Source organism: Stegodyphus dumicola, chromosome X2 (genome assembly GCF_044657685.1).
Source record: "Stegodyphus dumicola isolate Sdum_Otavi_A_Nest chromosome X2, ASM4465768v1".
Taxonomy (NCBI): Eukaryota; Metazoa; Arthropoda; class Arachnida; order Araneae; family Eresidae; genus Stegodyphus; species Stegodyphus dumicola.
The window spans coordinates 58,541,052-58,565,143 of NC_140781.1; the positions used below are offsets into that span (position 1 = coordinate 58,541,052).

At 32.2% G+C, this 24,092-nt stretch overlaps 1 protein-coding gene across 3 annotated transcripts in view; it reads right to left on the reverse strand.

Annotated features, from left to right (window-relative positions):
- The window catches only part of kn (EBF transcription factor knot), a 386,251-nt gene that overhangs the window by 84,209 nt on the left and 277,950 nt on the right, over positions 1-24,092 (reverse strand). For all 3 annotated transcript variants that reach the window (XM_085809758.1, XM_085809759.1, XM_085809757.1), the window contains exon 7: positions 17,817-17,898. In XM_085809758.1, coding sequence (XP_085665884.1) covers positions 17,817-17,898 — 82 coding nt within the window. The remainder of the gene's footprint in view (positions 1-17,816; positions 17,899-24,092) is intronic.

Below are 24,092 nucleotides of genomic sequence, written 5' to 3' on the forward strand. Positions count from 1 at the left end.
TAAAAAAGTTAATATATATATATAACCTGTATAAGGACTTATACAGGTTATATATATTTGTGTAATGAGTGTTTCACGTTTGCAGAGGGCGAATTTTAATTATTCCAGTTGCTTAGGTTATCCAGTTAACGCGATTTCACTCACAGCGTATTTTGTTGATGGATTAATTAGTCACGTTAAGGGAACTTTCCCTGTAATTGGTCCAAATTTTGTTAAACGGAAATCCCTCCTTTTCTTTAATAGCTTCAATTAATAAAATCGGACACATGTTATCTCTCTAGATGCGATTTTTTTAATCGCCAATATAATTTAATTTGTTGGTAAAGTTTACTGAATTTTAATCGAGTAAGTTTTACTAAATGTACTACAACAACAGACTAGATATTGTACTTTGATTAATTGCGTACTTGAATAATAGCGGTATGAAAAGGTCAACTTTCCCCCATTTCAAAACGGCCTGCGGCATTTCCCATTCTGCTTAAGTATACTTTCACGTAAATTCTGAAATGCGTGTTTCCAAGAGCGAACATTTTCATTCGGCTAGAATTAGCGGAGTAATATTTTGGCAGATAAGTTACCATTTGGCTTACTATGCTTTCTATTTTTATTGAAAGAGTAAGGAAGTTCCATTAAAAGGTTCAAATTTAACTTTTAATTAGATTATACTTATTATACGAACTTTTCGAAAGCCTTTTCTTTTATTTGCTTGTTCCGGCTATTTTCAATGGATTTGAAGAACGAAAATTAGAAGGGTTATTTGATCAGCGCATCTGGAGAATTTGTAGCAAAATATAGCATCTCATATAAAAATAATGGGAAAGAAATAATTTTAATGTTTTCAAGTCAGTTTCATTTAGGTCATTATCATTCTTTTCCTTGTTACAACAGCAGCAATTAATTTATTAGACAATATATAGATATAAATTGACTATAGATGAAGATATGTATCAAGGTAGGCCAATAGTGAGATAACAAAGCAATTTTTCTCGGTCGCAGCTCTCTGAGAATATTTTTTTACGTTTAAGTTGTCTTTTTTCCCTCGCAGTATGTTGGCAGCATTCTTACCGCAGAACATTTTCATGTATTTTAACGTAAATGAATAATTGATCTTTCCCTTAATAAGCATTTTCCGAGGTGAAATTCTGCTTAGTCTTATTAATGAAATTTTAATTATTAGCTATGCTTTTTTAATAACGTATGTGTTTATTTCAAATGTACGTATATCTTCTTTTCAATAAATGTGTATAGTTTTTACTCTATTTTAATAAATTGTTAGAATATTAAATAAATAATAACTCATAATTTTTAGTAATTAGTTATCATTAGTTAATACTGCTTTATTTGCTTAAAAAGTTATGGTTATTCGCGTGACATCTATATCAGTGCTTAATTTCTAAAATTAGAAGTGCCGGAGCCCTATGGATGACCGTCAGCAAAGAGGAGCAAGAGTAAATAAATAAATAAAATGACTATTAAAATCATTAATAATGTAAAAATTAAATAGTTAATTATTATCAATTAATTAATGTTAATAATTAATATTTAGTTAATAATAATTTAATTAATTAATAATTAATTACTTATTATTTAATAAAATAATTTGAAATTAAAGTAATTAAATAATTATTTAAAATTAAGTAAAATACCAAGATAGAAATAAAAATTTAATAAGAAATTTTTAATATACGTTTATTGTTAAAAATAAAATTTTCGAGATTTTAAATTTCTACTGAAATTGTTGTTCAGTTACAAGAAGTGCCAGAGCCTTCTTATTTAGGGCTCCGGTGCGCTCAGGCTAGAATTATGATTCATCGCAAAAACTTAGAAGCAGCAGAGCTAGGCTCCGGCTCAATTTAAGCTCTGATCTATAACTTAAAGTAAAATTATGCCTTCGTAGAGGACTTTTTATGCAAAACTGACTTGTACTTACATTACGCATGGAAAACTCACGGAAATGCCAATGTGGACAACACCATTCTTTAATATGTCATCTTCATTATGTGTGCATGATTGTAATATAGATGTAGGAGGTATTTAATATAGGGTTAATAAGGTGGAAACTCTAAAACGCTTATATGATGTTTTATATATTTTACTACTAAATATTTATATATATTCCTGCTTATGAAATCCTGCATTTTATAATGATATACTTAACAGAAGCACAGTTTTGGAATTAAGGCTATTTTTTATTTCATCTGCCTTCTTCTCCCCTTCTTCCTTTATCCCAAGGTCCTTAAAATGGGCTATACTTCTCAAGTTTGGTAATTAGCTGTCGACTAATTTTTATATGTTTAACGCTGAAGACAACAACAAACAAGTTACCATCTCGTTAATACTATCAAATTAAGCCTTCTGTCACATGTCTAGTTCATAAAAAGTGTTACTTCCCAACATACTGTGATATTCCTTCCCGTTTTCAAACTTTTGAACTCATGTGTTTAAAAAAAGGGGCGGGGGCCACAAAAACTTGTCAAAATTCATTATCAGACTTTTTTAAGAGAAATTTTAATCATATAAAAAAAACGAGTGTATGTCAAATTTCTACCATTTTAGATACATTTAAAAAAAATAATATTGGTCACAGATTTTCTAGAATTTATTCTTAAAATTAATATTTGTATGTGTAGTATTCCTTTTAATCAATGCTTACCTGCTCAAATTACTGAAAAATCGAGTGGTATAAATTAGTGAAATTCAAAGGTACAAATTACTGAAAAATTCAATGACTGAATTCATCGGTCTAAGAGTACTCAAATTACTGAAAAATACAATGAGTAACCCAAAAAATCAATCAGTAATCAATTTGAGTAAATCGGTACTCAAATTACTGAAAAATACAATGGTACAAATTGTTGAAATTCAAAAGTACTGAATTCAAAAGTAAAAATTACTGAAAAATTCAGTGACTTAATTCATCGGTCAAGAGTGTGTCCCTACCTTCTATCTCTTCCACATGCCATCTTTTTTTCGTTCATTGAAGGAAAAGAGGTTTTAACAAGATAATTTGTGTTTTGAAGGAAATGGATATTGTTAGATTAATATGTTTTTTATGCATAATAACTGTAGGAATTGAATAGAAAATCTGTCTAAAAATAAATTGAGTTAGAATTTAAAAAAAAAAAAAAAAACTGTTGTTTATCTTAATTTTATTGTATAAATAGTTTTCACAAAGATTTTTTATATTTTCTTCATAATGACATTTTTATCGGTGGAGCACTTTAAAAATTTGATCGGATTGATTTTTAACATAGAATTAAGTTCCTCCATAATGTTTTGAAGGGAAAGCAAAAATTAAGACTCTACTTGAGGTGTACACGAATGCTTACAATCGAAACTACAAATGTTACAATCAAAATAAATATATCATTAGATAGATGAAACAGCACATTAGCAAACATGCACACAACACACACAAAAAAGTAAATTAAATAGAACGGAGAGTATACACATAGTGACGCTTCAAAATTAGTGAAATTTTGGTGACGTCCGCGCACACACGCTACCGCGTGTGAATGGCAAGGTCGTTTGGTAGACAGTTTGGTAGACAGTCGTGTGTAGACAGTCAGTGTGTTCGGGTGCTGTTTCCTAAATTTTATTTTATTTCGCGAAAAATAATTAATAATTAGTTTAAAAAAAACTCTGAAAATTTTCAGATTTTATATTACGCCCAAAGGGACGTTTTTCTAACGTTTTGTATGTTACCTTTATTTATTAAATATCATGTTCTTCGCATTTAAACTATAAATTCAACAGCAATATTGCAGAATAATTTTAAAAAAATATATCTTTAGAATTTCTGATACACAGTATCGCGCGCTGGAGATAAAAATGTTCTCTTTCCGTACAGTGGTGCCATTGCTAGCTTTTAAATCGTGGAGTTAGTTAATCAAAAATTCGTTAAAGTTCTACAAAATATGAAGTAGCTAGTAAAACAAATTCCAAATTTGGACTTCCAGATGCCCACATTCGAGTGGAAGACTACGTTACTCAAAATTTGATACTCTAGTTACCGTTGTTTTTTCACAGTGCTAGAAACATACATACATTCATGCATATTTTTCATTATTTAATTTCTTTAAATCTAATATAGGGCTCTAATATTTAGTGTCAACAATTTGAAAAGTGAAACGCCGTTTATAGTGAACCAACGCAAGATGCCAAAACGAAATTAATAGCCTTTCTGGGCAAATTGCCCCTTTGGGCTAATCAAGAGTTCGAAAAAGAACAATAAGTCGCGGCAAAGAGAAGCAGAACGCAATAAACAATACGGCACTGTGTAACAAACAAAAGAAGAAGGAAAGAAATGTTTGCAAAAGAGCATAATAAAGACGATATCAATGTAATATAATAGGAGTTGACTCTAGATACAGATCCTTCTTATTATTATGATGGGAGATTTCAAAGTAGACATCAAACGAAATGGTGAGGCATTTGATTTTATGAAACATCATTTTAATCTCAATATGGTGCCAACTAACTATCCTCGTGTACTTAGCAGTTCATTTATAGATTTAACAATTACTATGAATATAACTGCAGACATCTTGAGTACTTATTTCTCATAGTATTGACCAATTTTACATATAGTCATTTTGAATGAATATATGTAATAAATAAAGCATAAAATAAAATAAAATATGCGTCTATAATAATCCTCACACTTCCATTAGTAATCTTACGCATTAAACACCACAGGCTCTTTAAACTAAAAGAGAGATATTGCCGCACAATAAAGCTTAGCGTCAATTTTTTTTTAAAGATAAAGATAAAGATAAAAGATAAAGATAAAAGATAAAAGATAAAGATAAAAGATAAAGATAAAGATTAAAGGTAAAGATAAAAGAGAGAGCTTAGCGTCATTTTTTTTTTTTTTTTTTTTACTCCGCAGCTTCTTAACTTTCCTTTTATTTTTCCTTGCGCATCAGTGGACTTTTCACGTATAATGCATCTGGTGCCACACCACATAGATTGATATTATAGAATCGGTGCCACACCACATAGATTGAAATTATAGAATCGGTGCCACACCACATAGATTGAAATTATAGAATCGGGACAATCTTCTACTGAAACGCTTTTAACAAGAATGGAATAACTCTGTGTAACAACTTTGTGTCATTAACAAATAAGGTACTTATGTCGAAAATACCTGGCAGTCAAAGTAAGAGGCAGTTATGTCAAGGAGGTCAAGGAGTGTAGTGCTTGCAAAGATCTTCTGGAACTCGAACTAGAACCTCTCCTTCTACAAGTAAGTGTGATAGCTCTGAGTCATACGAGATTGATTTAGTTTAATATTTGACAGCCGGGTTCAATCTCACATACTGCAAAGACAAACTTGGCAAGCCAGAGACAAATCAATAAGCCCAAAGTTCTTTGTTTAATGAAATAATAATTGGATTTCAATAAAAATACCAGTGTTTATATACGGCTCGAGCTTTAATTGCTTGCATGAGAAATGCGTACAACGAATACTTACGCACATATTATGTGGTTTCGTAAATTCTTTTTGTTGGGATTGCTCATAAAATAGTACACGCTGTAAGGATCTTAAGTTTTACTAACGTTTATTTTGTTTTAAAACTATACTATCCTCTCTTATTTTCCACTTCCGGCCAGAATTAAACGCGTTAACTTGTTTATGTAAATTGTACTTGCTAACGCTCAAGTATTTAAGTTGTGGTTTTTCGTCAAGAGCAGGGTTAGACAGAGAGAAAGTGAGCCGCCTTGCTGCTCACTTTCTCTCTATCTTACACGCGAGTTTTCAATCAGCTGCTGTCCGACTTTAAGGCCAGAGATTTAGTCCTCTTGATATTTTAAAACCTATTGTAGTTTTTGCAGTTTGCGTACTACATACGTAATTATTTAAAAGGCCAGTCTTAGTGTTAGGCATTTGTGTAAACTATTCAAAGTTAGTTCTTATTTAAATTTTAGCTAGCTGCTTGATAGCTTCCCTTTGTAGTCCTTGTGCGGCAATGTCCGCTAATGTCTCTACAGTGGCGCCCGAACTAAAAAGGGCGCTGGAAGAAAATTCCCCACACCCAGGATTAGGCGATTGGGTTCCCTAAAAACCCCAGTCCTCTTTAAAAAGGGGAGTATATAAGGTATTTCTCCTGCTTTCCTAGCGCGCCTTCGTGGTGTTGGTTGCCGCACGCTGGGCCGGTATTCCAGAGGTCCGTGGTTCGAGTCTCGGCGAGGGCATTGCTCATTTTTCATATCTCCTCGGCTTCGAAATAACTTAATATCTCTACAACAGAAGAAAAGAGTTAAATAAATCTGGTAAATTTTCATTCGCGTATAGATTACATTTCACCCACCGCATTTGTATTTTTGTATTGTTACAACAGTTACAATGGGATTTTTTTAGGACCGTATTAATCATTTTCCCTTTTTCTTCCTTGAGCGAAGTAAAGGAAGTATTGTAGTCGCGAAAAATTTCGTGTATCATATTTCAACAGAAATATCCATTTTCGCAGTCCCCAATAAATTTGGACGATTTTTTTCCCCATAAGGTCTGTACGTACGGACAGAATAAAGGACTGTTTTTTCCAAACGGATTGTAAAATGGATTCAAAAGGGATTTTCTCAAAAGGAATTCAAAAGGGTTCCCGGCGAAGGCGTTTGCTCGTTTTTCATCTTGCCTGGTTCCAAAAAATCCTAATGTCTCTACAATGCTATAAACTGCATTAATGTTCCTGTTAACTAAAATACTTGCTGAATTAATATTATCCTAAGTTTGTTTGCTATCCAAGTGTTTGGCTATGCGTTTTAATACTTGACATTAATAATAAAAAAATCTGTTATTCAGCGACATTGAAGAAGCAAGAAATCCCTGAAAGTGCATTGTTTCTAAATACATTTGTTTTGGTTTTAATTTCTTTTGCGCGTAACGGATATTCTGCTTATACGTGACTAATTTATTTAATTCGAAAAAACGAATCTATTACAAATAGATTTCTTACGCCTGAGTACTAGCTTAATGCATTAGAATAGTCGATTTTAAGTTAAAAAAAGAGTTCACATCGTCGCAGAATTATAAATTCAAACTTGCGAGTAGAAGTAAATGGAATTCGGTATCTTATAATTTAGTTAAGATTTCACACTTTAGTTTCAATCCAAATGTTTCAAACTTTATAGACTATGAAACTTTACAGTGTTCTTTTTGAGCGTATTTCACTCTCGAATTCTCCCTCAGAACATTTTAAATTCAAGCGTAAAAGAGTGCCTACGAGAGAAGGAAGTGCGTGTAAAACCACCTTAAGTCGTCCAAGAACAAGAATGAAATCTAAAAAATTGAGGTAAGATCTGCGAAAAGTGCAAGAAATATATATCTTTCTTTATATTCCCCTCCTCGTCCCCCTTTTTTTTACGGATAGCTACCAACAAAGGTCGAAGCTCAATTCGTTTTTGTCTATGTTCAGTAAGAGCAAAAAGGCATGGAAAACGTAAGTTTTGGAGATCATCTGCCATGCAAAACACGCTACAACGATGACAGTGGAAAACTCTTAGCCTTCTAAAATATGCAAGAGTGCTCTTGCTTCCACCCTCATGCAGTGTATGAGTGCCGGTTTGAATAATACAAGACACCCTCTGTCTTGTTTCTGTCAAGAAGAAGATTTTTCAGCGCCGCTTTTTATATATTTTTTATCTTCTACTCCAATAGGGAAAAAATATCACATCTAAGACACAGCAAATGCTACACTCAGATCCAGATACTACGAAATATTCCCTTTTCACGATCATTTCTCGAACTTGATTTGGAGCCTGACGATGTTTCCGAATGTCTGAGTTTTCCATTCTCTGCCCCCCCTCCCAAGAAAAAAAAAAAAAAAAAAAAAAAAAAAAAAAAAAAACGAGAGATATCTCTGGATATTGAATGATAGGCTATGTAATGAATACTGAAAGGGGGATGAAAGTGATAGTCTTGATTTTTCCTTTTTGGAAAAACAGTCAGAATTTGTCAAAGGTTACCGTAAGTTAAAGGAGTTATGGCGATTTCGCTGTAAATGCGTTTGTGTAAACAATTCTGGTGAAAAATTTCAGTGTATTTAAGTATACGTAATGAAAAAGTGGCACGTTTACAGTTTTAGGAAAAATTGCACTTCTTGCTGATTATATATATACATGTAATGAAACAAACTTAGATACGATGATGTAGGAATATTGAATGAGTAGATAAAAAGATACTTCCTTTCGCCATGTTGTAGAAACGTTGATAGTGTAGACTGTTGATCCATAAAGAAGAGCAAACTTGGCAGCCGAGGCAAATTAATATTCCTTTTTACTTCAATAAACATTTTGTGACCACATTCAAACTGGCACACTACACTTACCTTTTCAAAACCCTTACATTTTTGATAGCTTTACGATAAAAAGAGAGTAGCAAGCACCTATCTATTTGGGCCGAAGTGCAGAAAGCAAATTGCTTGTGTTCAGGATGAACTATTACATCAGAATGAGTTAGTTTCGGTTTTCAATGCATTTGATTCAATAATTAATAATGCTGTAAAATTATAATTGGCAGTCTGAGTTTTAATTACATTTATGTCACCAGCGTTGTGTAAGTTTCGTATGACATGGATTTGTCTCGAAATGACTTATTCGTATTTTTAGAATAGAGATGGGAAATATCCAGATTAAAATTAAACGTTAAGAGTTAATTAATGTAATTAAACATTAAGGGCTAATTAAATTATAATTTGTATTCACATATTTTTTTATCTTTCTTACACACACACACATTACATATATACAAGAAAGGTAAAAATATATTTTGGTAATAAGTGTGATCATGATATATGCGTGAAATTATGATTGTATATACACATACAATACAATCATAATATCACAAATATATCATAATCATACTTATCGCCAAAAACATTAATCAAAAGGAAAACGAAATGGATATGGGGACTTTTCAACTCTGCTGAAAGGGTAATAAATGTATATACAGGATATTAAACTCTGTTTAAGATAGTAATTATTTTACCAGTAATGAAATAAATTCTTCGCGAGCTTAAGAATTTTCAGAGATTACATATTGAAGCTTGTCTCTCATTGGCATGAACATCGAGCAGCAGATAGTGACAAATGACTCACAGGAATTTTTCAGTTTTGAAGGAGATCTTCAAAACTGAAAAATTTGAAGTTTTCAAATTTTTCAGATTCCGTCTCAGTTTTGAAGGAGATCACCCCGAGGGATGGGTCTGAAGGTCTGCACTCTCTCTTCCCCCTACTATCCAACCACTCGACATGACTTTCAGCTCGCCGTATATTCTGAGTGCTCCCTTGTCGCACAGATACTATACATTTTACAAACATATATGCTTTTTCCGGGATTTGAGTCCAAGCTCTTCGGTTCGACAATCAGCATCGCAAACAACTCTCTCATCTGGGAGGTAGAAATCTTATAATCTGAATAACTAATTTCTGTCACACTGTCAAGGAATTTGTTTTCCTAATGTCTGGGTTAAGTCCTCACAGTGATTCAGAAAATGTCTTCTGGCTCTTAATGAGGGCATTCTTAACATCATAGAATAGGATTTGTGCTGGTGTGCGGCTTGGTGCCTCTTGTCAAATTAGTTAACTATTAGAGAAAAGCGTAGTAGTTTATAACAATTTCTTTTCTCACTGAAACTCACTGAGATTACATTGTCTATCTACAACAATTTTCTGCAGTAAATATTTAACTTCAGAAGAGAATTAATATGAATTTGTTAAAAATTCTGCTACTTTCTAAGAAGTCCTTCAGTTCCGAAGCCAAGTTTTGCATACATTTAACTGCATGTTATAAAATATATATTTTTCAAACATTTCATTACTTTAACAGAAATTTCATCATTTTTAATCCACGATCCATTAACAATTTCAGGCTTCTCATGTATTTATCTCTGGCTTATTATTGACACATTATCGTAATTATAATGATGTAAACATTTTAAAAAAATTAGTCTTTTTTTTAGAGCTTTCACACAATAACAAAATCATGTCAATTTTTTTCCAAGATTATGATACCAAATACGTAAACTTACGCATTCAGCTAGCATTTCAGTTTATTTAGTCAAACCTTTTCTCCTTCTGCTGGCAAACAGCGATAAACTTTTTTTGCAGTATTATAATTGGATTTTGTATGCTATAATTCTACCTGGAAGACAAATTACAAAACGTATATGGAAGACTTTCAGTTATTAAAGTAACTAAAAGTGCGGGCTATTACAGATATCTCCACAAATGACTATGCTAAACAGCAGCAGCCAGATATTATTTAAGAGTTATCGTTTATTTAATACCTGTTTCAAATGCAATAGAAGAACCGAAAAAGAACCTGCCTGTTTGTAACTGAATTTGTCCTTGTAACAATCAAGCGCAAGAATACGATTAGGTTACTTTTACAGCTTTTGTTCCTAGTTTTATTGGATTTTATCAGTTCTGCTGAAATCTTAGAAATATGAAACATTACGAATTCTAAGTAAACTTCAACATTTAACAAGCTGTTCAAACTTTAAGTAAGAAAGTCAAGAGAAAACTCGCTGCCCTGGTGTTAGTCCTCAAATTCATACCCTAGACATGAACTATTACAAATTCTCTTGAGATTTTAAGTTCAGATGTCCACACTACTCCACCTTGCTTTGATTGCCCTCGCAGAAACTTATTTCATTCTGAAAAAACGTATACGGCTACGCTTTATTTCTCCGTCAGTTTTTTAAAGGAAATTACGATTTCTTCCAACCCATTTAAAGTATCAATTGAGACACGAGGGGGAACAATATCCCATTTTCAGCAGTTAGAAGGTTCATTGGCAAAACGAAGGCAATTCCAAAGATATGTCCAGTGTCTTTTACTGCTGTATCAAGGAGGCCATTGGGGTACCACGTAGGGAATGCTAACTACTGTTGGATTAGATTTAAACTTTTCCTGCGCCCACTTTAAACTCGAAATTCTGGAAGCGCCTCTAGTTTCAACTTAAAAGGCTGAACGAGCAAGCTTAGGTAGGGAACTCCAGTGAGGAAGTTTATTAAATTTTGGAAGCTTGTCTTCGTGATTTCATTGTCAAAATGTCTTTCGGCACAATGAACAGGAAGGCAAAGCAAAATTCCTTCTTATATAAGGAACTTTTGCTACTAAAACTGTGCTTTCAAGGACAGTATATGCATATTAATAGGCGTGGCTGCTGCCACTATGTTAAAAGCATAAGTTATGAAAAAAGTAAAATGTTCATGCGATGATTCTGTTAGTACTTTTTTTTGTTAACTTTATTATCTATTAACTTCAACTGAGAAAATTTAATATTCGTTTTCACTCTCAAAATGTAGTCTCTATAAAACTTGGTTTATACTTTCAAATTGTTATCAGTTTATGGACAGTAAATAATCGTAGAAGTAAAATGCAAGCGCTTTAATTTTTATCGGGAAGTTTTTTTTAATCGTTTAGTCTTTTATTAGGTCTGACGTTTAGTATACTTGAGAAAGTATGAAAATTGTTCAACTGAAAAGAAAGAAACAAATACTTTGTATTTGAAGTTACTTCCTGTCAACAAATATTCTGCTATGCATTTTTGTTCTCATGTATACAAGCGAATAATTGATGGTCTCTTTTTCCCTCCCCATGCACAGCTTCAGAAAGTATATATCATGATACTAATTTTTTTTTTGAAATATGCAATCATTCAAAACACTTATTATCAAATAAATACCACATCCAGAGTAAAATATAAAACTGGCATGTGTGTTAATGTATATAACTTTCTACACCTAAATGAGCAATAACAACATGTGTATGGAAGAATATAAGGCCAGTTAAAAATACTACATTGCATTATTAATTATTTGAAGGTCATCAACGAGCTCGCTCGCATTCCAGTTACACACCGTAGCTGCAAATTTACGACTGACAGATATCGTGCGTATTTTGGAAGAAAGAATTGCTTAATCTCGCAACAGCTGAACAGTTAAACACATTATCATCTTAAATGTCTATTGTAGAATACTTTCAGGCCCACCAGCGGCCGAGCGGTAAAGTCGCTGAACACTGGTAGTTCGGTTTGAGGTTCGAATCCCGCGAACGGGCTGGCTGCATGGGTGTTTTCGTGGTTTTCCCCATGTGTAACGTGTATACGAGCCAGTTTCCCTTAGAAAGTCCTCCACGAAGGCATCCCTCCCCTTAGGCAGATAGCCCTAGTGTGCTTTGCCATAATTAAATACACATACACACTTAGTAGAATACTTTCAACTGTTACGATAGGCTAGGAACTACGCGAAATTTAATTGAAGACCCCCTCCTTATCTAAGGGACAACTTCCCTACAACAGAACAATTAAAACTCACGAACTGCTCGACTTTGTTTTTCCCTCACCCCTCTTTCTAAGAACCTGAACTCCCAAAAAGATGGGTGCTATAAAAAGTTATTTATCCTTATAAATGGGACATTTGATTGAGAAAACAACCCTCTATTTTTGTTTATCAAATATTGTAAAAAATTTTGCATATAAAACAAATGTTAAATTAAAATCTGATATATGATAAGATAAAAATGATTCTTTTGTACATTCATGTTATAATTTTACGAATATAATGCTTAAAAGAATAATGAGCCAGATCTTGTTTATTCTACACAGGAATTCAAAAATGATCAAGTTATAGATTTTAGCTGCTGATTTATATATATATATATATGTGTGTGTGTGTGTGTGTCTGCATGTGTATGTAATCAGTCTATCAAATATCAGATCTTTAGCGCACCTTAAATTAATTTTCTTGTTTAGATAAATACTAACAAACCTTCTTAGATAGTAGAATGGTTTTAAATTTCAGATTTATCATGTTAGGTAAATAATTTTACTTTAAAATTCTCTATTTTAAATCTGAAAATTTAGGTTTGCTAAGTGGTTCTAAATTCACACCAATATTATTGTAATATATGTCTTACTAAGCTTTCCATTTTTAATCACTGAACTGATTTTAAAGTTATTTAGCTTTCTTACAAATTCCCTATTTTAATATTAGGAACGTTTAATTTATTCTGTTTTCCAGTTATACGAACCGATATACTTTGGCATACATTTGATTTATAATACACATTTATTTCATAATAATTGTGATGGTTATGAGCATCTGCACCATTTTCATAACAAATAAAAAAATTCGAACTCCCATATATTCATATCTTCGTATTTTCAACTTCCTTGTCTTCCATTTCTTTTTCATAGATTGTTGTATTGTATTCAAGTTTTCATTTATGTAAAATTTGTATATTTTTGTATTGTGTTTACATCAATTTATATTTAAATAATAATTTTCATAAACTCTTGCATGATAACTCTAGTTAATAGATGATGTTTCTAACACCTTGGTACAGATAAATCTTCAATAAGCAGCTTATTTTAAAATCTAGTTTCAGGCTTAATTATTTTCAAAATTAATTATTTGAAATTATTTATAAAGAGAGATTGTCTCTAAATCACGCTAATAATATTTTAAACACCTGTAGTTTATAATGCGACGAGTTCATGTGATTTATAGTATACCTAATTTATAATTTTTATAAAATTTTTCAGCAGTATTGAATTAATAGCAAGTAATCCTAATGCTATACATGTTGGTTACAATGATATAGTTTGCTATTTCATTCTTTGCTGACGCTTTTATGTTACATTCTTAATATTTTATAATGGCATACAGTTTAAGTTTTACTCATTTACCAAATATTCAGCACACTTTTGTGTTTACGAGCCCTGTATTTTCTATTTTCTTTAATATGATGTTCAACATATAGCATCTAATCAGCCTAATTTCAAGAAGTGTTAGGACCAAGCGGTAAAGTCACTGAACACTGGTAGTTCGACCGGAGTTTTAAATCTCAGAGGTACCCCAACTCTTTTTTTTTTTTCTGTATATATTTAATATGGAAAAATGCACTGTATAAAAACTTCAGTTTATGAAATAAAAACTTCTTTAAATTTTATTCTTTAAAAACACTGCGAAGTTTTATTCATTTGCAATTTTTAACGTTAACGGATCACTTTGCAAATCCCTCTAATAAAAAATCCCTCTAATAAGCAAAGAAAATAACTCGGTTTCTATGATTGATACCTTGGTGCAAATTATACGTTAAGTTTTTTTCTAACAACATAGACTTTATGCGGGTATCGTAAATTATGGATTATTTTTCCATCTATTTTACTTAGCATGTTTATTCCGAAATTCTCCTGAAAGTACTAATTATTATCCTTTAACATGTTTATTCCTTAACTATACTTTAATATACCGAATAATCGTTTGCCCGCTAGTTAACTATGTTAAATTTTCCAATCTAATTGAGACACCATGATTATTACTGTTAAAGAAAGATATTAATGCAATAATAGCATTAACAAATGTAACTTATAAGAAATATAATTCGTAAAATTTATAATTATCTAATTTATATACTATTATAGCACTATTCGCTCTAGTATTGCAATTAATGAAATGTATTTTCAGTGCTAATCTGTTTGTTTACTAATACTGCTTATTTCCTCTGCTAGCTCTTGCATTTGTAACAGTTATTCACGTAATTAGCTTGCTTATTAGATTATTCTTTACTTGTCCTCGTGGTATGCAATTCTATTTCTATAGTTTTCTTTTCCTGCTGTCTACTGTTGTCTTCGAAAAGTAAAAATAAATAGTAACTTTCAGCTTTTTGAAACGGAGGGGTCTTCTTCGAAATGAGGTCATTAGATCCCACAGGCAAGCAAAGGGAAAAACCTTGATTCGTGCAGCTAGGCTATGGGCAGGCAAAGGGGGAACTTGATTCGGGCAGTTGGGCTACACCGGCTATTACAAGTCTATTTATGTATGCAAAATTCTTGTAACTAAGGCATAACAAAATACTTATTGTTATACAAACTCTTTCATTAAGAATCATCAAGCAGTATTTAGTAAGACACGTTTACTCTACAGGCTCATTTCAGTTACTAAATGCATTTCCATTATTTCATAGTTGGCAACAGAAGTCAGCTAAGTATTCATTTTCTAGTTAGAAATATTTTTATGTAAGACTTATGGTGCATGTAGTGAAATCTGAGCTATCACATGATCTATCTGCTTCACTATTAACCATACGAAAAGATCCAAGTTCTGATATCATATCGGATGACTGAATAGTAAAGCAGATACAAGAGAAACTTTTGATATCCTCATAAAGCAGTCTCACACTGTTCCTGAAAAATTAATCTTAAAACCGTAAGCCAAGCAGAAAGTAAATCCACATTAAAAGTGATTATTAATGAGACAGTGAAATGGTGGGAATTGAACATGAAAGACTGAAATTAGATATGTACTGGATTATGATAAAGCACGTTATAGCTGTTTTTTTATAGGGAGAGGCATATTCCTGGAGGAATTTTTATGGGAAATTGACTCGCATTCACGTTGCACATAGAAAAAATCCACGAAAACGTCCATGCAGCCAGCCTATCCCCGGTGTTTGAATCTGGAAGTTGAATTACTAGAGTTTAACTGTCACTAGTAGGCGAGCATGAAAACACCGATACAATTTAATTCCCCTTCGAAATTAATCACTTTTCAGTTGTGCATACAAAAGTACACTATGTAAAACTATGTGTAATTGTCTTCTGAATTTGTGTTTCGTTACTACTAAAAATGAATGAATTATTTTCCTGTCGCTGTAGCATTTTGAAATAACTGTCGCTTTAGCATTTTGAAATAATATAGCAAGCTGGAGCAAAAGAAAATTTTAAAGTAACGGCAAAAGAACAGAAAGTAATTATACATGAGAAAATATAATAACTATGTAAATCATGCTCCCCAGAATAGGCAAATATATGGAAATACTAATTAATTCGTTAAAAAGATTTGAAATGGAAATCATAAAATGATTCGATGGGTCCAATAAAATTAATTTTGCTTACTTTAAATACATAATAATTTTTCTCTTGAATTCATCGTCAGACCAAAAATAAAATAAAAATAAAAACATGATGTCTTGCATTTTAAGACATTTTATGACTAAAAAAATGATTTCTGAATGAAAGTCTGTGATAAGAAAGAAAATTGCGGAAAGATTTAAAAAAGAAAAAAAAAAATATGTGCTTTGAATGTATCAAAAACAGTTGGTTCATGGTACCGATTAGGAAATTATTTAAATTTTCTTAAGAAATAAAGTGAAACATATTCTCGCTTCAGAAATCTGATGTAAATTTATTACTTTCCCTCATACTTTCATCCCTTCTTGTGAACTAATGAAATCAGAATACTCTGTACTTCTTGCGAACGACAAAGAAATAGAAAGAAAACGTGGTGAGTATGTCGTCCACTTTTGCTTTAAAAATCAAGCTGGATATATGGATAGATAAAAAGAAGAATCCATTTCAATTGAGAATAGCGAATTTTCAGCGCTGAAAAGCGGAGCATCAGGAAGCCCACCCTTCATTATATATCCAGATTTGCTACAGCCATTGTTAACTGCAGCCTTTACAATGGCCACCAAGCTGGAGGCGTTTTTCTTGTTAACTCGCAACTCGTTTACACTCTTCTATCTTTCTCTAAGTTCTTTTTTTCTTTTTTTTTCCTTCTTGTCCCCCTTTTCTATTCCTCTCCCTCCTCTATCAATTCTTAGCATGGCGGGTCCGCTTTTGTAAAGACGCGCGTCTCCATTCGGCACATATTTATCGTAGAGCGCGCGTCGAGGAGATAAAAAAAAAAAGGGACAGAAGGGAAGGAAAGAGAAGAAGAGGCCAGATAGACAGAGCGTACTCGATACAGCAACTGCCGAGATACGATAGGGAGAAAAATGTTAAACATCATTGTGTTTTTTCCGTATGAGTAGGGCGATAGTTGTTCTTTACTTACTGGATCCCCTTGGGGGAGTCTTCCCGGCACGACGTTCGCATCTGTAATGAAGAGTTCGATCCCAAGTTGCGTTTCTTTTCGACACTTTCAATGGCATGCATATCGAGCGTTTGCGCAAACCGCACGACACATCAGCATACAAATGCACTTCCCATCCCTTCCCTCTCCCAGTTTAGTCGCCAACTATTTCTCTCCCGCCTTTTGTTCCCCTGTGGCTCGTAAGGACACAGACGCCAATAGGGGGAAGAAATGCATAAATAAACAGCCCCGCTGCTGACAGCTTAGGCTCTACCTGCGGGATAGCGCCTTCTGACCTCTCTAAAATTTACGTTTACTAATCAAGGAGACTAGGGTGCCGATGAACGCCCTGGGAAATTTGGATCCTCGGTCGAATAAGTGAGAAAAGACCCTTGGAGGGGCTGCGACAAATTTCTCCCTTCTTCGCATTAGCCGCAACAGAGCTTTTATCTCGAAGCTTTACAGCCCTACTGGGAAACCTAGCGTCTGCTCATCCATCTTCTTGGGTGGGCGGACTCTTTTCTTCCGCGCAGCCATAGGCAGAGCCGTAAGAAAGTAGCGGGAATAAGCATGATGACAACATCCAATCCTGCGTTCGCCTTTTCTTTTCCTGTTATTTCACTCTTACGAGTAAATGTTAGACTTGTACAAGTAGAGATAGACCCCCGAAGTACGAGTCAACAACACGGAAGCGAGCGACACTTAACCCCAATTTAAGCGAATCGAAATATCATTAATGGAACATTCGTTGGAACGAATTTCACTGAGAAGTATTTCGATATAAACCTATGATTATTATTTACTTGGCAATAGTTTGGAATTTTATGCATTCGTACGTTACAATCTTACATTTTTTATTATTACACTGAGTCCTAGTAAGTGAAAAGTCATAATCATAGTAAGATATAGATTGAAGTCATAGTAAGAGAAAAGAGGTAAAATTTTTACCTGAAATCGTCGCATGTCTCTAGGATTCCCTGCGTTTTTTAGACAGTTCTGATTGCACTTCAAGAAGAACTTCAGAAAAAACCTGAAAAATATGGCAGGGTATATTATTTCTTAGATGTAAGTTTTGCACTAATTACACAAATGACATTTTTCAATTTATCTGTAGTGAATGAATGCGAGAAAAGTTTGTCACTTACGTTACTAAAATAAATAATTTTAGTTCACTAAAAAACAATTGCTAAAAATAAATAATTTTACAAGGCATAGTAGAAAGAGTCAGCCTGCGGACGATAAAAACTTTTACCATAATTAAAAAATAAACAAACAGAGAGAGAAGTATAGTCATTTAAACAATATTAGTCTTGCGCTCTTAATATCAACATTATCCTTTCTAAACGCATAGCCTAAAATAAGTAAAATTATAGGAAAATATGCAGTTTTCATTGTTTATGCAGCCTAGAGTTGTTTGTCATTAGTTAAACAGTCATTAAACTATTTTTAATGTTATTGTATTATCATAAGAGAACCCTTTCACTTTCTTAATTAACCTCATCATAAATAAAGCCCCCCCCCCCACACATACACATACTGATGGAGCAACTTAAGCTATCCAGCGCTTGCTATCATGTCCTAGTGTCGAATTCCGATTACAGAAAAGGCAGTTGGTTGGAGTTTATAACTCGGGTTTATCCATGGGTAAACGTATAGTCGAGTTTCTTTTGCAAGAAACGTCTAGAAAACTCTCAACGCAGGAATTTCTCCTTTTAGGCTGTTACTTTTTGAATGTTTTGACTAATTAATTTTTTCATACATTTATGTATCACGTAGCATTCTTCATTTTTTATAAAATATCATTTAAAACTTTTATTTCTTGCCCAACATATTTTAATAATTTTTAAAAAACTCATTCTTACAGACAATTTTAAACATTTAACTTATCGTTTTGCATGAAGACTTGCTCATTAAAATTTTATCTTTTTGATCGTTTCTTTGAACGGGTAGCATTTCATAAAGACTTGAAGTATTTTCTGCAGCATATCTCCAAAAATGAAAAATATTATTTATTTATTATCATCAGTTTATTTCTAATTTGGTAATGCTTGATAGTTTAAACCATTTGCTTGATAGTTTTTTGTTTTACATTCTCATGCTCTACCTGAGAGTTTTTTTTTTTAATTGATAACTTAAAAGAAAATTTAACTATACTTCTTGAAATGTAATAAAAATTTGCTCTTTCTATCATAGCCCTCTTTGTTGCAATAACTTCACTATTTTGAAAAACTAAGAGAAGTAAAATATTCAAAATTACATTTTTATTTTGAATTATGACCTCACAATAATACGCATTTTCGGTTATTTACATAAGTATTGTTCAGTTTTCTAGTTTACGAGAAAAAATCTTAAAACTTTTTGGTTGCAATTAAAATAAGTAAATAAAAAAAGTGTAAATAAATAAAATACAAATCAAAGGAATAAAAAAGAAATCAAATAAAACAGAAAGTAATGACTCGGTAATCTAATAAAAAGTAATAATTAAAATAATTTTATGCATGGCATGCAGCCATGCATAAAATTATAATAATATCTACCAACTTTACAAATAAGTAAATAAATACAAACATAAAAGACTGTGACTGATGAGAAATAGAAAGAAATAGGAAAAAAAATTCAAGGTAAACGCCAACCACAGAAGTATATGAGAATTTTACAGAAATAATGCTAAACGTAACAACATTTTGTCTATATAAACAAATTTTCATCTAAATTATAAAAATGAAATTGGAAAATTATATTTTCGGTGTTAACCTCATATAAAGACAAATTTCAGAAGAAAGGAATTACCATATTAAGGGCAAAATTCCCTTTCAATGTAGAACACCAAGAGAATTTTCTACCGAAACTTGGTAAACAAATTTTTAAGTTACACTGCTTTTATTATTGTTATAATTATATGCTTTTTTTTCATCAGCATTATTTGATTTCATTTATAAATAAGAATGCTCAGCTGTTCAAAAAAGGAGACTAGAGTTATTCCTTTAAGTATTGATTCTAGACATGTACTTCCAAATTCAAAGTTTCTCAAAATATGTTAGAACATTTTAAGAGAGCTGTTTCAGCTCTAGCTGTAAATAGGTACTATGGTTTTTACAGAACAAGAATTCAAATTAAGGAGATGTTAATTATATTTTGACAAGTTGAATGTAAAATGTTCATTACCCTTACAGAATAATCACAGACATATTCGTAATTAATATATTTGGAGGCACTTATAAAGTTAAATTTGGTCAGCTTAACATTTTGTCCCCAACTGCATAATTTCGGTCAGAAATACGCTTTAAAATGTGATTTAAACCAGTAAATTTATTTGGATTTCCGCAAATTTTGTACTTAAATATATGGAGTATTCTATATGTACCGAAAAGGAATAAATATTTTATTAACTTGAAATTTTGCTCGACAGATGCCATACAAAACTTTGGACTTTTATATATACAAATTCTCTCAGTATTCACAGTACTGAAACTGTTTTCCTATAATTTATCGATTTTGTTTTCATGAATTCTGTAACTGGAAATATGTGTGTAATATCAATATATGAGGATAAAAAAACCTGTAGCCACTTTTTTTAAACACTCTGCATAATTCATTGCTATGTAAATAATGAATTTTGAGAAGGGCGTTAAACTAATGATGGGAATAATGTAGCTATTTTAAATTCGGTTTTTATGTGGTATCAAAATTTCTAACGAGGAAGCATGAAATCAAAACTATTTACCTCCGCGAAACTTGTTAGCATCCTGATCTCACTTAAGGTTGCTCAGCAGAGAATCTGCAAACATTTTAAGCCCTGGTAATTTAATTTAGATTCCTGAGAACAGAGGCCATCTACAAAGGCTTATTTTTGCAATAAATAACACGAATACACTAAGTTAAAAAAAAAAAAAAAAAGCGCTTCTGAGCCAGTTTGTCTTAGAAAGTGCACGTGTGTGTTATCGTAAAAAACTGCCTTTGGAACAAGTTGACTATATTTTTAGAGCATGCAAGCAAAGTTCTAGAAAATAATTTATAGCGGAAAACGTAAAAACGACTTTAGCAAGAAACGCTGCAAGAAAAATGTTGAACTACTTTCTTTTGATAATTATTTCCCTCGTAAAATATCCCGAACCTTCAATGTTGTTCATTGTTTTGTTCGTAACTGATTTTTATTTGATGCATAATTATGTAATTTATTAATTTTACAAAGTAAGAGCTATAGTTTCATTATATAAATCATTGCAATGCAAACTGAATTAAGTCTAGAGAAAAATTTTTTAAAAATAAATAAATTTAGGTTTTTACGTATTTTTCTGATCTTAAATACTAAACTGAAAAATGCCAGTTTATTTCTGTTATCCTGTTGAACCGAAGCAAGAAAATATAACTTGCTTCGTATAAATGAATTAAAGCAAAAACTTATAAAGCCATTTCACGAACTTGGAAAAAGAATTTTAACTTCCCTATGTTTTTCCCCTCCAGCGAGACGAGGAGATAACTAAAAAGCCAGCTAAGATGAATCCATCGCCTCTTTTAAAGCCACGTTTTAACTCTTTACTACAGATTTGCGATGTCACTGTTTCCGTAATCCATTTAAAGTCGTCAAGTCCCATGTAGCAAAAGGCGTAAAACAAATATTGAAGGCAGTGAGGATCCGCGCCTAATTATCCCTGGTCACCATGGTTACCTGGGTATCGTCAGGTGTATTTATAATGTCGTGTTTTACCTCGGTTATTAAGATTCGACCTCATCCGGCCCATTAACCGAAGACAAGTGTTAAGCAGAGGAAATAGTGAGGAACTTTTGCGATAGAGAAGCAGAAAGGGAGAGAAGGAGACAACACAGAATGCAGGAAAAACTGCTCCTGATCTGTTTTCCCAGGTGGGGCTCAATGTTCATAAATTTTGCATTCCATAATACCTTCAGGTAGGGGGCAAATGGAAGTTAGTTTTAAATAATAGATAGCCCGCCGAGCGCGCCCCAACATATTCATTTTCTAGACATAAGCTGGAGCACATATTCACTTTCTGCCGCTATTCCGAGACTAACAGCGCCGCCTTAAGCATGTGCATTCTCTTACACGGAGGCCGCGATCTTCGTGTTTCCTTCATTTCTTCCAAAGGATCAGTCTATCATTGACCAACTGTCTACTTCCCATTATGTTTTATATATACTAGACCCATGCGCGCTTTTTTATACGGTCTTCGGGGCTGGAATTTCTGACGATCATCATTTTTTCATATTACACTCGCTGTGCGCTCATTAAAATAGCTCGAGTGCTCCAAAAATTTGTCCCTCGGGCGGTGGAAACGCGTTCCGAAAGGAAACTCGCGTTGTACCGCTCGCACCGTTAGTAGATGGTATAAATACCGACCCATGTTCGGCTTACTTTACCCCATTTCTCGATGGATATAAAAGGCATTATTGGCAAAACTTACAAATGGTAAAAAATGAGACAACCACTAACTGCTGTAAAAATATGCTTGCCGGTTGAAAGGAAGGCAGGTATATTTTACGTGAAAGTGAATATAGCATCTGCCTACATATAAAAGGTTACTTCTATGACATGTATGAATTTTTGAGTAAACTCGATTTATTTTCGGCTTCAAATTTATCAGTTGCTCCAAAATTTTGAGAATTTAGAGAAATGATGCATGTATTGAATATACAAAGTGAATCATCACGACAAGAGTAAACGTGTAACTTTCACGTGGAATTTGTCATTGAATGAAACATTATAAGAAACGCCTTAATGTTAAAATTCTGGCCTTACTCGTATTCATTGAGGCTTAATGAGCATAATATTTTAGCTCTGCCTTCGCATTTCATACTCTAGCGAGTTTTCAGTTCAGCCATTTCATGGCATCAGCGATAAAGACGCACATTTTGGAACTCAGTATATTTCTAACTGCAGGGAAACTTCTTTGCCTCGAATCTCGGATAAGTTAACATACAGTATAAACTGTACTATACTCTAGAATATGTTTCGTTTTAATGTATTTTGGTAAAATGAATATCGCTTAGGTCAATATAAATTCATCTCTCTCTCTTTCAACAAGACCTTTACCTTACATTTTCCAAGATAAAAAACTCGTTGATATTAATTTAGTAAAGGAAAATTCAGAATTTGATCTACACCTGGCAATTGATAATGAGCTTCTTCATGGAAGGAAAATGAGTGATCGTGAGATTTTAAATAGAATACATAAATTATATTTTAAGTACATAAAACCGACCTTCCAACAAACGCACCAAGTTTAACCTTTTTCTTTCCAGAAATTTTTTCCCGGCAAAATGCCGCGAACTTTCAACAAATATTTTATTGTTATACTCATAATTAATTTTTGATATATGATATATTTATTTGATTTTTATTTGATATACTAATAAAAAGTTCATGTAATTTATTAATCTTATAACGTAAGAAATAATTGCATTAAAAAGAATTTTTTCATAATTTAATCATTATTAAATTAAATATATTTAATTATATAAATAGATTTATAAATTTATAAAATATTTTAATTATTTATATTATTAAATTAAATACATTTAATTGTATTATATATATCATTATCATATAAGCTGAGTTAAGTCTGGAGTAAATTAAAAATAAAAAATTTTAGTTATGTTTGCGCACATTTTTCTGGGTTTAAAGACTAAATTAAAAACGCTAGTTTATTTCTATCATCTTGTACCGAAAAGAAAAAAATATAACCTGCTTCATGTGAATTATTTAAAGCAAAAACTTATAAAAGTTATCTCGCTTTTTGAATGTTCAAATATTTTTGATAAGTTAGGAAATTCACAATTTAAAGTTAAACTTTACACAAAGTTTTACAAACTTTAGATTAAATTGTTGATATCTTCGAGTTTTGAAATATTTTTGAAACACTTAAAAATGTTAGAGATAGTTTGTTTTCAACAAAATATGAGATACTATTTTTGAGTTTTAAACGTATTTGAAAATAGCCTTCATTATAAACAAGTCCAAACGTATTTATGGATGGCGATAGGTACTGATTCAAAGCGTGTTTCGAGAAGTCTTTAAAAATCGTGCCCCCCCCCCAATGAAATAATTGTAAAATTATATTTTATTGACTAGAAATTTAAATAAATTTATTAAAAGATATATATTTTTTAAAATTTCCTTTTAGTTCGGCTTTCGAGTAACTCATTGTTTAACTTTTACCACATATCAGGTCGACTTAAAGAGATTTCATTGCATTATATTTACATTTG